We start from the raw sequence: 13276 nt of genomic DNA, 5'->3' as shown, positions 1-13276 counted from the left end.
CTATCTGATTTGATCTTAGGGTAATTAATGAGTCTGTTTGTTTATACAGGGCACGTCACAAAAATGATCCAGGGCAGGCAGAGAACTGGACTGGCGCTCTTCCAGTGTAGAGTCGGAAACACTAAATCAATACATAGGAAGTGACAATAAGGTCTGCACCTGAGCCTGACAGCCCAGCTCAGCCCAGTGAGCTCTGCAGGGAGGTGCGCGCGCGAGCTCTTCGCTTCCCGCTAGGGCTTGCCCACGCGCCAGTGACGTGCCACGCCACTCAAGACAGGTCTGGGCTCTGCCACGTCCCACCGCCGGAGGGGAAGGACTAAGGAGGGATTCCAAGCTGTCCTCGCTCGCGTTCCGTACAGCACCGCCGGTCTGATGGGGGCAACCCTGAGCGCCCTTCCCTGCCTTGCGCCGCGACGAGCGGAAGTTCGCCCTCCCGGCGCGTACAATCTATGCTCCCGCTCGCTCTCGCTGGTTGGCCGCCAGGGGTCGCGCCCCGGAAGCGAAGCGGCCATGTTGCTGGGTGACCCCGGGGAAGCGGTGCTGGGGGGTGGGCGGTGCTGACGCCCAGAAACGGGACCAGGCGACAGTGAGGGACCGAGAAACAGCTCCTGCTTCCCGGGTGAGTGTGAGGGAGCGGGGTCCCGGGCCAGGCCCATCCCCCTCCCTCCCCCCCGCAGCGAGCCCGGCCCCTTCATCCGCCCAAGGGATCCCGCCCTGCGCTGCTCCCCGGGGCCCTTCTTCAGCCCGCACAGGGGTCCGCCCGCCTCCTTACAGAGCCTGGCAGGGGGAGCCCGGGCGGAGACAGAGAGTCGCGGGGGGGAGGGTTAGTGTCGTGCTTAGGGGGATTTTACAGTGTCTCTGTTTTGTGTTATTGCCTCTTTCTGCTTTGCTGGCAGATAGGGTGAGGTTGTTCTCTGCCCCCCCCCCCCCCCGTGGGGATCTTTTCCTCTGCACTAAGTTTCCCTCTTCTTCTCTGGTGGAAATCCATCCCCCTAGGTTCCCCTTTCCTAGTGGCTTGTGAAGAAAGTATCGGGGGAGATAGTGAAACACAACTGGGAAACAAATGTTGACTTTCACTCATTCATTTTTCTTCAGTTTGTCTTCTCCTGCATCTGTCCCCCATGGCAGCGTGGTCCCGTGAGGCAGTGCTGAACCTCTATCGCGCTCTGCTGCGCCAGGGCCGTGGTCTACGCTACACCGACCGTGATTTCTACCTCGCCTCGATCCGGCGTGAGTTCCGCAAGAACCAGCAGCTGGAGCGGCTTGAAGACAGAGAGAGACAACTGGAGAAGGGACAGGCCTTCCTGCACAGTAGACTGGGAGGGTTGGTTTAGAGTCTTTGCCTCCCCCTGCTTTTACCCTACTTCCTTTTTTTCTCCTTCCAAAACCGTTAATCTTCCTGGCCAGATGGGTAATATCTTCTGCCCATCACGAACTTGAAGAAGACAGTCCAGAAGGTGCCTGAATATTCATCCATACAGGCAGTGCTCCCGTGTTCCCCTCACAGATGCATTAAGCCTTAGGTAGGTCACTTGTTGTTGTTTGTTTTATTGCAGGGTTTCTCAACCCATGAGTAGGGACCCAAAATTGGGTCGCTAGAATGTTTCAAAGGGTCATGTGGCAGCCATCTCACAGGGCTGGTTGGACTCGCCTCCCTGCTCTAGGCACTGCAACCTCAGGTTCCAGTGCCACTCAGGTTTGGCCCAGCTGTCATGACGGAAGTCTGGTTAGGCCAAATTTGAGTGAACTGTACTGCAATCACATGAGCCAGGTCACAACACAACTCGTACAAATTTGGTACAGCTGGGGTCATGGGGCTAAACCTGAGCAGGGCTGCAACCCTGGAGTTTGCAACGGCCAGAGCAGAGAGTCAAGCCTAGATACCCCCACAGAAGCAGCCACCACTGTGGGTTAAGTGTTCGGCAGGATCCAGCCTCCCTCAGGGGTAGGATATGACCAAAACCACCCCAGGGCATGGCCGTAGCAAGAGCGGGGCAGCTGCCCACGGCACAAAGCTGTGAGGACAGCTCGGGTAAGCCCCACACAGCAGATCTCGGGGAGGGTGCGCCACCTCCATCCCGACTCACTTCAGCAGGCCACCCAGCTTGTCTGTGTTGAGGGGCGCAACCAAAAAATCTGGGAGGTGGGGGAACATGACTCCACATGGTCCACTCCCACATCACCTCTGGTAGGGAGTGCAAATATGCTTGCTTGCCCTGGGCACTAAAATGTCTAATTAAAGCTCCGCCCCAGGGCCTTCATCCCCAGACTATTTACTGGTTGAGAGCCACTGTTTTAGTGGTACCGCTGTGGACAACTGCTACATCTTCTGTATAGTGACCAAAAGTAATTCAGTTGCAAACTCATCAGCTCAGTGACCATCTTTCTTGAGTTCTTGGAGTTTAAAGTGATTTTGGGAACTGGTTCAGAAGAACAAGTGTGGCCATTCTAAACTGCCTAAAACTTGGTGAATAGTGTGCCTTTAGCCAGTTCTAAAGTCAGTATAGCAGAACTGGCTTTAAAATAGTTTTGAAAATTTTCCTAGTGCAGATACATCCTTGATGAATCTGAAAAATAGCAAGTTTAAAAGTGATTAAAGAAAATACTTTTTATACACATAATTAAGCAGTGGAATTCATTGCCATTATCTACTATTGAAGCCAATAATTTAGTAGGATTCAAAATTAGACGTGCATATGAATGAGAACAGTGGTTCTCAAACTGTGGGTCAGGACCCCAAAGTGGGTCGTGATCTCGTTTTAATGGGGTCACCAGGGGTGGCTTAGACTTGCTGTGGCCCAGGGCTGAAGCCCGAGCCCCAGTGCCTGGGGCCAAAGCTGAAGGCCCAAGGGCTTCAGCCCTGGGTGGTAGGTTTCAGGTTACAGGCCCTGTGCCTGGGGCTGAAGTCCTTTGGCTTTGGTCCAGGGTGGTGGGGCTTTGGCTCCCCCCCTCCCACGTGGGCGGAGTGGGCCCAGGCAGGCTGAATGAAGTTTGAGTATCCCTGAATGAGAACATTTATAGTTACATTGCATATGATCTTTGTATAAATGATAAACCCTCATGCTTTAGGGCATAAACTCCCAGAGATTAGGAAGAAACTTCCCCTATGAGCAGACTAATCCATAATTGCCCATTATGGGGCTTCTTGTATTTTCCTCTGAAGTATCTGTCAGAGAAGGGATACTGGAGTAGATGGGCCTTGGGTGTGATCTAGTACAGCAGTTCTTTTGCTCTTGCACACCACTAGAATAATTCTGGTTTGATTTTCCCCCCTCTCCCCCCCCGACAGCTAGATTGCAGTTTCTGCAAGTAGATGCAATCCTATAGAAAGGGACTAGGACTCTTTAGTTTGGAAAGGAGATTAAATGGCAGAGAGGCCAGTCCCCTAGTACAGTATTCAGCTGGTTAAAGGGAAAAGACATAAAAGGTAATATGGTTTAACATATAATTAACATATAAAAATCACTATTGCAAGACATAACTGAGGCAAATATGTTAGTGAGATTTTTAAAAAGCATTAGATAGTTATGTGGTAATCCAGCTAGACTGTGCTAACTGAGGAGAGGCAGAGGCAAACCAAGACAAAAGGAATCATTTTAAATTTTTAGAATTTTATAAGGGAGAACCCCAAATTTTACCAGGAACATAAATAATATAGAACGTTACCAAAGACTACTTGTAATAATAAACTGTGTTACCAACTCATTAACCTTTGGGAACTTGTACACATTATTCTTCCTTACTCCATGCAGTTACTACCAAATACGTTTTTATTAAGAAGAACAAGAGATTATTTAACAGTATACTGCGTCACTTCAGGGAAGAATCAACTTTTCCTCTCCTTGGCTGTAGGTCCAACTCCACTCTTGCTGTCCTGTTCTTGCTTCCCCTTGGTTTGGAGCACTCCTTAAATTTGGTGTTCCTGTGGCTGTACCTCTTTCCATCGAGTTTATCTACAAGCAGGGTTTCTTCACCTAGAGCACTGATTCTCAAACTTTTGTACTGGTGACCCCTTTCACACAGCAAGTCTCTGAGTGCAACCCCCCTTATAAATTAAAAACACTTTTTAAATATATTTAACACTATTATAAATGCTGGAGGCAAAGCAGGGTTTGGGGTGGAGGCTGACAGCTCACGACCCCCCACATCATAACCTCACGATCCCCTGAGGGGTCCCGACCCACAGTTTGAGAACCCCTGACCTAGAGGGCTCTCACTTATCCATTAGGCACCTTTCAACTGTATTCCTTCAATAGATGCACAAATAGTCATTGTCTCTGTTAATATACTTTAGGTCCTTTGTGGATGGGTGTCATGTTTACTGTTTTCAGGATCTGTTTTCATCTAAAACAACTTTTTGATCAATTCCATTTTTCACCACTTTATATTTCCTTTCAGTTTTTTTCCCTTGATACATTTTCTCTGGTAAGTCTGTAGACTTTATTTCCTTCTACTTCCCTTCTCTAATAGTATCTGCTCACGTACCTAGGTCTGTATATTTTTCCTGCTTTTCCTAACCTGAAACCTTTCCTATTTTCCTTCTTTCCTCCTCCTCACTTCCCAGTCCCCTACTTTTATTCTCCAGTTGTTTTATTTTATCACCTCACCTCCTACCCATACTCCAGTTCACTTGCTACCTCAGCATCTAGATTCTTCTTCTTCTAACAGCTTTTTTTTTTTTTTTTCCCCACAACTCCCCCTTCAGGTGGATTCTGAGCCCCTTCCCCAGCTCTTGCTGCCCTCTCATTTGCTGTCTCCCCAGGACAGCATTCTGTGCTGCTGCATTGCAGGTGCTAGTACCAGAGTGAGGGTTACTACATTCATGTACAAAGCCTCCGCAATGACCCTAGGTCAGCTAAAATGTCAGGAGCTGTTAATCATCATGCTTCAGGTCATAAACTGAGAGCTGGAGTTGAAGAAATTTTCCCTACGACTATAATACCATGTAATTAGGAACATTTAAAGGGGTTTTATTTCCTTTCTCTGGAGAGTCTGACATTGGCCATTGTTGGAGGCAAGAAAACTGACTAGACATGGTCTGAGCCAGTGTGGCAGGAGGCAAAATATAGAAATAGATGGACCATTAATCTTATTCATTGTGGGAAATCCTAACTTCCAAAGAACAGTGGGAAACAGAATGGGGAGATGGAGGTTTAGATTGGTGGGGTACAAAGTTCTGACAAATCTGTTCTCTCCTCTCAAGGTGAAATGGCAGGTGCTGGAGAGCGCAAGGGGAAGAAGGATGACAACGGCATTGGCACAGCCATCGATTTTGTGCTCTCCAATGCCCGGCTCGTGTTGGGTGTGGGCGGAGCTGCCATGCTGGGCATTGCCACGCTGGCTGTCAAACGAGTAAGTGTGAGGAGGTCTGAGGGGAAGGAAGGTGTGCTTGTGTGGAGGAGGGGCATGGAACATTAGAACAGAGATACTAAAGGTAACAAGGTGAGGGGTAGAGAGATGAACACTGAAGAATGTGGGGATGGGAAGGACCCAATGAAGGGATATGGGCTGGTTGTTTCCTAATGGATGGGGCACTTAACAAATGTAACTTCTTGTGTCTCTGTGATGCCATTTCAGATGTATGACAGGGCAATCAGTGCTCCCAGCAGCCCCACCCGCTTGAGTCAGTCAGGAAAGAGAAGCTGGGAGGAGCCAAACTGGCTGGGGTCCTCATCACGGTTACTGAACCAGGATATGAAGACAAATCTGAGCCGTTCCCTACAGACCCTCCCAACTGACCCTTCAGCTTTAGATGCAGGTAAGAAGCAGTGTGACACTTTCAGCATTATAGCAGCTGCCCTTTCAATCCTGTTACCCCCTCTCCAGGTAAAATTGAGATCTTTAACCAACCTCTAAGGATCACCAGTTTTTAATGTAGAATCTGCAAAATAATAACCTGGCACAGAACTTTACCTGGTGTCCAAATCTCTGTTTCCGCAAGCAGGCCAACTCCAGGATGGCTTTGGCATTGCTACTGGGGGAGCAGCAAGAAGCTTAATGACCAGGGCATCCAAGTCAAGAGCTGAATTATGTCATCTGAAGTAATTAAATGGGCTCTGTCATCCCCCAAAGGTTGGGGAAGTCCTCTAGGAGCAGAATAAAGGCATTACAGCAGCTCTTAAAATTATCTCCTTGAATACTGCCTGAGGAAGGAGTACTTTATTTCCCCTGGTGATGGGAGGGCTGCTTCATATTTCAACCAGAGAGAAGTGCTGCAGTATGAAGAAGTGTTGTATCAATGAGATCTGAGAAGGTATCTGTTCAGGTCTAGCTATCAGATGGAAGGCTTGAGAGAGAGATCCTTGAGAGATCCTCTCCCTTTCCCCAGAAACAACATAAGCCCTATAACTGCTTGACCTACAGTGTCTCTTAGCTCTTCTTGCTTACCCACCTGTTCTGGCCTGCCTCCTGATCTATGATGGTAATACAGCCCCGACAGACATACCACCTTAAATTACTGTAACCACATCAGATCTCACAAGCTAAACCGCATTGGGCTTTGTCAGTACATCGTAGGAGCCCTTCAGGAAAAACTCAGGTGTTGGTGATTCAGGAAGGGGTACTCTGTCCTCTCATTGTTCCTGCATCATGTTAGAGGCACTTGTGTTGCAAGGGTTGCTGTCTTTTGGATAAAATTTAACAGGTGCTGCCCACTTACAGTCATCAACATAATTTCATTTTGCAAGATCTGGGGTGTTAGTCTCATTGTCCATGTTAAATTTCAACTCTGGGAACTTACTGTCTGCCCACCTAATTCCTTTAGTAGTTATTGTTGAAGTTATTTACAACTTTCTCCTACAATGATACTCATAATAAAGCTTGAAGGGGGCTGCACTTCAGCGCTGCCAAGTTATCTCTGTCAAACATTTAGCAATGAAATGTTGGGGATTATGGGATTTCTCTCTCTTGCCTGACAGATGCGTTCCGACCTGCAAAGCCCAAACCGTCTGCCAAGAGGAGCCAAGTAGAATTGAAGAAGTCGCGCCTCCGTCTGTCCCTGCAAGAAAAACTCTTTGCCTACTACCGGAGGAAAGTGGCTATCCCAGCAGAAGAGCAGGCCCGGGCCAAGCAGGCAGCTGTAGATATCTGCGCTGAGCTGCGTAGCTTCCTACGTGCCAAGCTGCCAGACATGCCCCTGCGTGACATGTACCTCAGTGGCAGCCTGTATGATGATCTGCAGGTAACTCATTGGAGTGTGTGGTATCCGTTATGCTGCAGGTGACTGGGTAGAGGTATTTCAGGCTTCCCTGCTGGGTGTGCTGCTTCAGCACAGCATTCCTGTTTAAAAAGCCTTCTGATGCCACATTTCCTGGGAATCCATTTGTGTGATGTTTTTGCAGAACAGACATGCAGCTCTGACTGTGTCTGTAGAACATCTGCCCTTTACTACCTTCCTTTTTTCCCTTCTGCTTGTCCCAGTTCCTTCTTTCTCTGCCCCCTCTGTATTTTCCTGCTCTGCCGCTGCCACATCTCCATTTTTCTCTATCTCTATCCTTCCCCACAGCACTTACCTTGCACATCCTCATCCAAATGTGTTGCTTCCCTCAGAACTCTTGTATATTTCTGTAAGCCTTTCCTACTTTGTTTTGTTTTGTTTTGTTTTGTTAACACATGACAGAGTTGAACTGGAGAGCAAGCTCTGCTGTAGAACACTTTGATGCAAAAATGGCTACAGACTATAGTGAGTGAGTCACTTCTGAGGCAGCACTGAATCGATGCTCCTGGTTGGAGTGCTATGTATCAGATGCAACTTAAATCTGATGTTTTAATCACACATGGTCATTAAAGATCCCAGCACACCTTTCTCAAGAGAATGGGGCATTGACTCTAGCACCTGTCCCAGATTCTGTTGTGGGATGATTCAGATTTGACAACTTAAGCTCTCCCTGCAGTTTGTCAGTTATTCTCCAGTTCGTGTCCCGTAATGTTGCTGTATTCTGAAACAACTGCCACATCATACCCAAGAGGTGGATTCAATTTAGTGGTAGGTGAAACAATCCATGTTGTAGTTGGTATATCCATTTGAGTTCATAAGGTACATAGAGATCTTTCAGGCAAATGCTGAATAAATACCAGATTTCATTATGCCCTGCAGTTTTTCCCTGGATTATGAAGAATGATCTCTCTGCATGTTTCCTGATGAAAGGAAGGCAGAGAGTCCCACTTAGAAAGAGCCTCTTGGATTCCCATTTGAAGGAAGATGTGTGGTGAGCAGATAGATGGCTTTATCCCAGCAGGTTCAACTGTTAACTCTCGCCCTTTTCCCCCTCTCCTGACAGGTAGTGACAGCTGATCACATTCAGCTCATTGTGCCTCTAGTCTTGGAGCAGAACCTGTGGTCATGCATTCCAGGTGAGGACACCATCATGAACATCCCTGGCTTCTGCCTGGTGCGTCGGGAAAACCCAGAGTACTTCCCCCGTGGGAGCAGCTACTGGGACCGCTGTGTGGTGGGGGGCTACCTCTCCCCCAAGGCTGTGGCAGACACCTTTGAGAAAGTAGTGGCAGGCTCCATCAATTGGCCAGCCATTGGGTCCCTCCTGGACTATGTGATCCGTCCAGCAGCACCCCCAGAGACCCTGACACTGGAAGTCCAGTATGAGCCAGAGCGACACCTTCTTATTGACTTCCTACCATCCCTGACACTTGGTGACACCATCCTGGTGGCCAAACCCCACCGATTGGCCCAGTATGACAATCTATGGCGACTGAGCCTGCGGCCAGCAGAGACAGCTCGCCTGCGGGCCCTGGACCAAGGTGATTCTGGCTGCCGTTGCTTGTGCCTCAAGATTCTCAAAGCTGTGTGCAAGTCAAACCCAGCACTGGGCCGCCTCACTGCCAGCCAGCTCACCAATGTCATCCTGCACCTGGCCCAAGAGGAGTCTGACTGGTCCCAAGATGTGCTAGCTGACCGCTTCCTGCAGGCACTGAAGGGACTGATTGGCTACTTGGAGGCTGGTGTCTTACCCAGTGCTCTGAATCCCAAGGTGAACTTGTTTTCAGAGCTCACCCCTGAAGAAGTGGATGAGTTGGGCTACACTCTCTACAGCTCCCTCTCAGAGCCACAGGTCTTGCTGCAGACGTAATGTGACTTTACATGGGAGAATGATGTTGGGGTTGTCTGGCCAAGATGGACTTTGACTCTTACTAACTGTTGCCCTCTCTCCCCCCATCTTTTTTTCTTTAGGCCACCCATACTTCCTGCTGTGAAGTTGGTGCTCCCGCTGGATTTCTTGGTGCTACTGGTCCAGTTCCACTGTTCTCTGTCCCAGCTGTTATCTGTTGACTGCGGGGGGTGGGGAGGGGGGACCATTGTGCAGTGTTTGTTCTTAAGGCCTGCTGCAGGTGTTCCAACCTTCTACCAAAACACTGTGCCCTCTTTTCCCTATGCTACTTGCTGCAGGGAGTGAACCCCTTCACTTCCATGTTAGAGTGGGTGGAACTGGGCCAGTGAATCCAATGGCAATTTGAGCAAACTTATTGTTGACATCTAGTATTTCTCCCACAGTCTGACTTTCCCTCCCTCATGTGTTTCCTTCTGTTTCACCTACCTTGTTGTTTTCCTTTCCTCTCTCTCCCACTCAGACCCAGAAGTACATAGCAGCCCAACTGGGATTTTTTAATAGGACTGTGTATAGCAGTGATTGTATTACAGAGTGAACTCTGCATGATGATTGTACAGGCAGTATGTAGGGGTGTAAGGCTTGCAGGAGAAGTATGCACATGGCTGACGTTTCTGCCAGTGTGGAGTCCAACAGCAGTGTCATCCTTGGTAAGTTGGGTGTATGTGATCAGTCAAAGGTGCACCACCACTTCAAGTATGTGCTGGTCCCACTGAACCTGTGAAGAAACTGTTTGCATGTACATCCTGTCCCCATAAGGCTGAGGAGAGAATGGGGTTTGCCATTCCTGCTTGGCAAGATCCATTGGGTGTTGCTGGTGGAATTGCCTTGGAAATCAAGAATAGTCAAGGTAAGACCTCAGATGTGCAGAGTAAGAGGCTGAATACAGGGGCTATTTTCTCAGTTTCTCTCTTATAGCATCTCTCTCATGCCATTGTGGTTTTTACTCTCAGTAACAGGCGGAAGCAGGTTTATACAACAGATGGGTTTGCAATAGACACACATGGGTCAGATTGTCACCTGGTGTAAATTGGTGAAGCTGCACTGAAGTTGATGAAGCCACACTGAATTACACCAGCTGAGGATCTGACCCATACATACTAAGTGCAGTATTAGTGCCTAGTAGCCACCTAGGAATGAGTTACTGGGAACAGGAGATGAAGGGTATGTATCTCTGTTTTGGGAGAAAGGGAAGGAAGGGGAGAGCTGGGGTAGATCTTCCCTTCTGTGTTCCCACAGGTTAAACTTGCACCATTTGCAGTGTAAAGTCATTGGGACAGTGGGGCACATAATTCACATTTCCTCTGTTTGGTCCTGTTAGATTTCTGCAGTATTTCAACTTCCACTGCCATTTTGTGCTGTTCTCTCTCTGCTGTACTTCCCTGCCTGTCTTCAGATGATTATACAGCTTTGAGGGAGTGGCCAGCCACACAGCTGTATCTCCTGCATTGCAGGCATGGAGCACCTATCTGCTCGGGACTACACAGCTTCCTTCATGCTGCCACCCTCTGACAACGGTGGGGCTCTGTCTGTCTTGAATGACAAGTACTACCATTATGTGTACGTGCAGTTTTGGAGTTGACTCCTCTTCCCATTTTTAACACCCAACCCTTCTATTTAAAAGCAACACAAAAGCTGAGGAGATGAATTGCAATTGTGGAGACTCAGGAGAAGAGATCTGAGACCTTATTTTATTTCCCTCTTAAAGGTGGTGCAGGGGCTTGTGATGTAAATCTCAGGGGTGGAGTCCCAGCAGAGACACTTAGGCCATATTTTCTAATTAAAGGTGGTGCTGGTAAGATGAATCCTAGGGATGTGCATTTATCCTAGGCCAGGTTTTCTCAGGCAGGCAGTCCAGTCTAACCAGTTTGTCCAGCAGTATTCAGTATACAGTGATAATGCAATGTTACATTTTAAATTATTTAACCCCTAGACTACTGCTATTTTCTAGGCTGCCAGCCAAAGGCTTGGAAAGCTGTGTGTTATTTAAAATCTGTAGTCTCCAAAGGGTTAACAAATTGACTTTGTATTATTTTATTTTTTAACTTTTGCAGCAGTCAGTGTTGGGTGTGGTGTTGGTTGCTCCTCACTCATGTTCCTGGAGTTTAAGCCTTTTCCTTTCTTGCTCTCTGCTGTCCTTCCAGTATCAGTCTTCCTGCCATAAACACAAACAGGCGAGACTTTGAGTCCCTTGGGGGACTGGGAAACTCACCCTCACTCTAGCTACTTGAAGGTCAACAAAGCTATTAAAATATCAGGGGATGGATGGATTCCCTCTGTGCATTCATCTCTGCAGTGTTCTCAGCCCTCTCACTTGGTGCCGACTCCAATACAATGGCCTTGACATAACTGAGTAATAGCATGGTCAGGAATTATCAAAACCCTACAAAAAGGGTGAGACAAGAATAGGGGGAAGCCAGTGTCTGGTTTGGCTTCGGAAGTCTTCCCTGTTCTTGTCAGATCCTTATCTTTATACAGACACTGTAAGTGAACCCTTTGTTTCTTTCTGGCAACCTAATGATTCATGTTTTTATCACCATTTCTTGTTGCCCCAAAGTTGAATTTGTGTCTTTTCCCTCTCTCAGCAAGACTTTGTTCCACTTCACTTCAGTCACTTTCATCACTTCATCTGTTCAATTCTGAAATGTAAAACTTTTTTCCCCGCTGAGCTAGCTACAAGGATGTGGTCCCACCTGGTTCCTAGGGAGCCAGGTGCTCTCATCCTGCAGGCAGCCACCACAACTGACAACAATCACCCTCTTGTTGGCAGTCTCAGCATAGACCAAAGATATAATGGGTCACAGAGATTGAGCTGACCATGTGTCCACAGAGAGTGGTTAGATCAGGTCAGGGCTGAGGCATGAAGGATTTGGGGGGAGGGCGGGAGGCTCGTGTGCTGGAAGTTGACACTAATCTGCATCCACTTGTAAGGGTTGTCGAGCTGGCATCTATCCGTGTTAAAATTCACTACAAATCTAGTTGTATTGAGAGGAGAGTAATAGCCAGGAGGGCTTCTGTGTCTTACCCATTCATGGGCTACTTTCTATATGAAATTAAAGTACAGAGCAAGGATGCCCAGAATAAAATATGAAAATTGCAGCTCGTGGCCACTTCCCCAGTTCAGGGAAGGAAGTGCAGCCCATGGAGACAAATGATTGTAACAGGCTCAGAGCCCCAAGTCTGTTGTTCTGCACTCTTGGCTCCGGGAATGCCTTGGTGTGTGTTGCTATTGCTCAAGTCACACAACTCGTATAAGATTGTCTTTGTGTTCCCTGTAACTTCAGAGTGAGGACCAATTAGCTCAACTGTAGGTTTTTACTGCCATTGAGCTCAATCTTTAACCTTTTAAGTCATATGAAGATTTTTAAAATTAAAAGCAATTAGTAAAAAGGCTGCCCTTTGCCTCCTGGCAAGCTGCTAGTGTGGCCCCTGGTGTCACGGAGTCTGGGTGCTCATGTTATGAAGTGAGCAGTTGAGATGCCCCCATGTCTCCCAGGCTGTGATGTTGTGGATTGGAAGGGGGAAGGACTAGTGCATGATCTGTGACAGAGTGTGTGGAAATACTGAAATAAAATAACTTTCCACAGAATGTTGGCTATCTTTGATACATGTGTAGACAATGCCTTGCCTCCTTTCTCTGTTCATTCCCAGTGCCAGGGCAGGAGAAGACTTGCCCGAAGCACCCATTTTATAGACCATAGTTATAAAATCTAGCATTTCTCTAGCACTTGTCTTGAAGGGCCTTAACGTGCTTAAGATAAGGCTCACTTGCTCCTCACTGATTTGCAGTTCCACACCCCCTCCTTTCTATCTCAGAACGATCAACCATCTGCAAACACAAGAACATCTCATGACACAAGAACTAGGGGTCACCAAATGAAATTAATAGGCAGCAGGTTTAAAACAAACGGAAGTATTTCTTCACACAATGGACAGTCAACCTGTGGAACTCCTTGCCAGAGGATGTTGTGAAGGCTAAGATTATAACGGTTCAAAAAAGAACTAGACAAATTCATGGAGGATAGCTCCATCAGTGGCTAATGGACAGGGATGGTGTCCCTAGTCTCTGCCAGAAGCTGGGAATGGGCAACAGGGGGATGGATCATTGATGATTGCCTGGTCATTCCCTCTGAAGTACCTGGCATTGGCCAGTC

The 13276-nt window shown here is 47.8% G+C and overlaps 1 protein-coding gene across 1 annotated transcript; it reads left to right on the top strand.

Moving 5' to 3' along the window:
* The first annotated feature begins 499 nt into the window (after window positions 1-499).
* Window positions 500-13027, top strand: MIEF1 (mitochondrial elongation factor 1). Its single transcript, XM_024199629.2, has 6 exons — window positions 500-619; window positions 1096-1523; window positions 5204-5352; window positions 5578-5758; window positions 6918-7180; window positions 8280-13027. Exons 3-6 carry the CDS (start codon window positions 5209-5211, stop codon window positions 9084-9086), a joined length of 1395 nt encoding a protein of 464 aa, XP_024055397.2. The 5' UTR covers window positions 500-619; window positions 1096-1523; window positions 5204-5208; the 3' UTR covers window positions 9087-13027.
* Window positions 13028-13276: the final 249 nt, after the last annotated feature.

Source organism: Terrapene carolina, unplaced genomic scaffold, assembly GCF_002925995.2.
Source record: "Terrapene carolina triunguis isolate 2854851 unplaced genomic scaffold, T_m_triunguis-2.0 Scaffold247, whole genome shotgun sequence".
Lineage (NCBI taxonomy): Eukaryota > Metazoa > Chordata > Testudines > Emydidae > Terrapene > Terrapene triunguis.
This window is presented reverse-complemented; position numbering and strand designations above follow the sequence as displayed.

Excerpts from the sequence above, each read along its gene's own strand:
- MIEF1 (XM_024199629.2), top strand. The coding sequence starts at position 5,209 with ATGGCAGGTGCTGGAGAGCGCAAGGGGAAGAAGGATGACAACGGCATT. Across the intron at positions 5,353-5,577 it reads CCACGCTGGCTGTCAAACGA|ATGTATGACAGGGCAATCAG; the intron begins GTAAGTGTGAGG and ends ATGCCATTTCAG. Across the intron at positions 7,181-8,279 it reads GCCTGTATGATGATCTGCAG|GTAGTGACAGCTGATCACAT; the intron begins GTAACTCATTGG and ends CTCTCCTGACAG.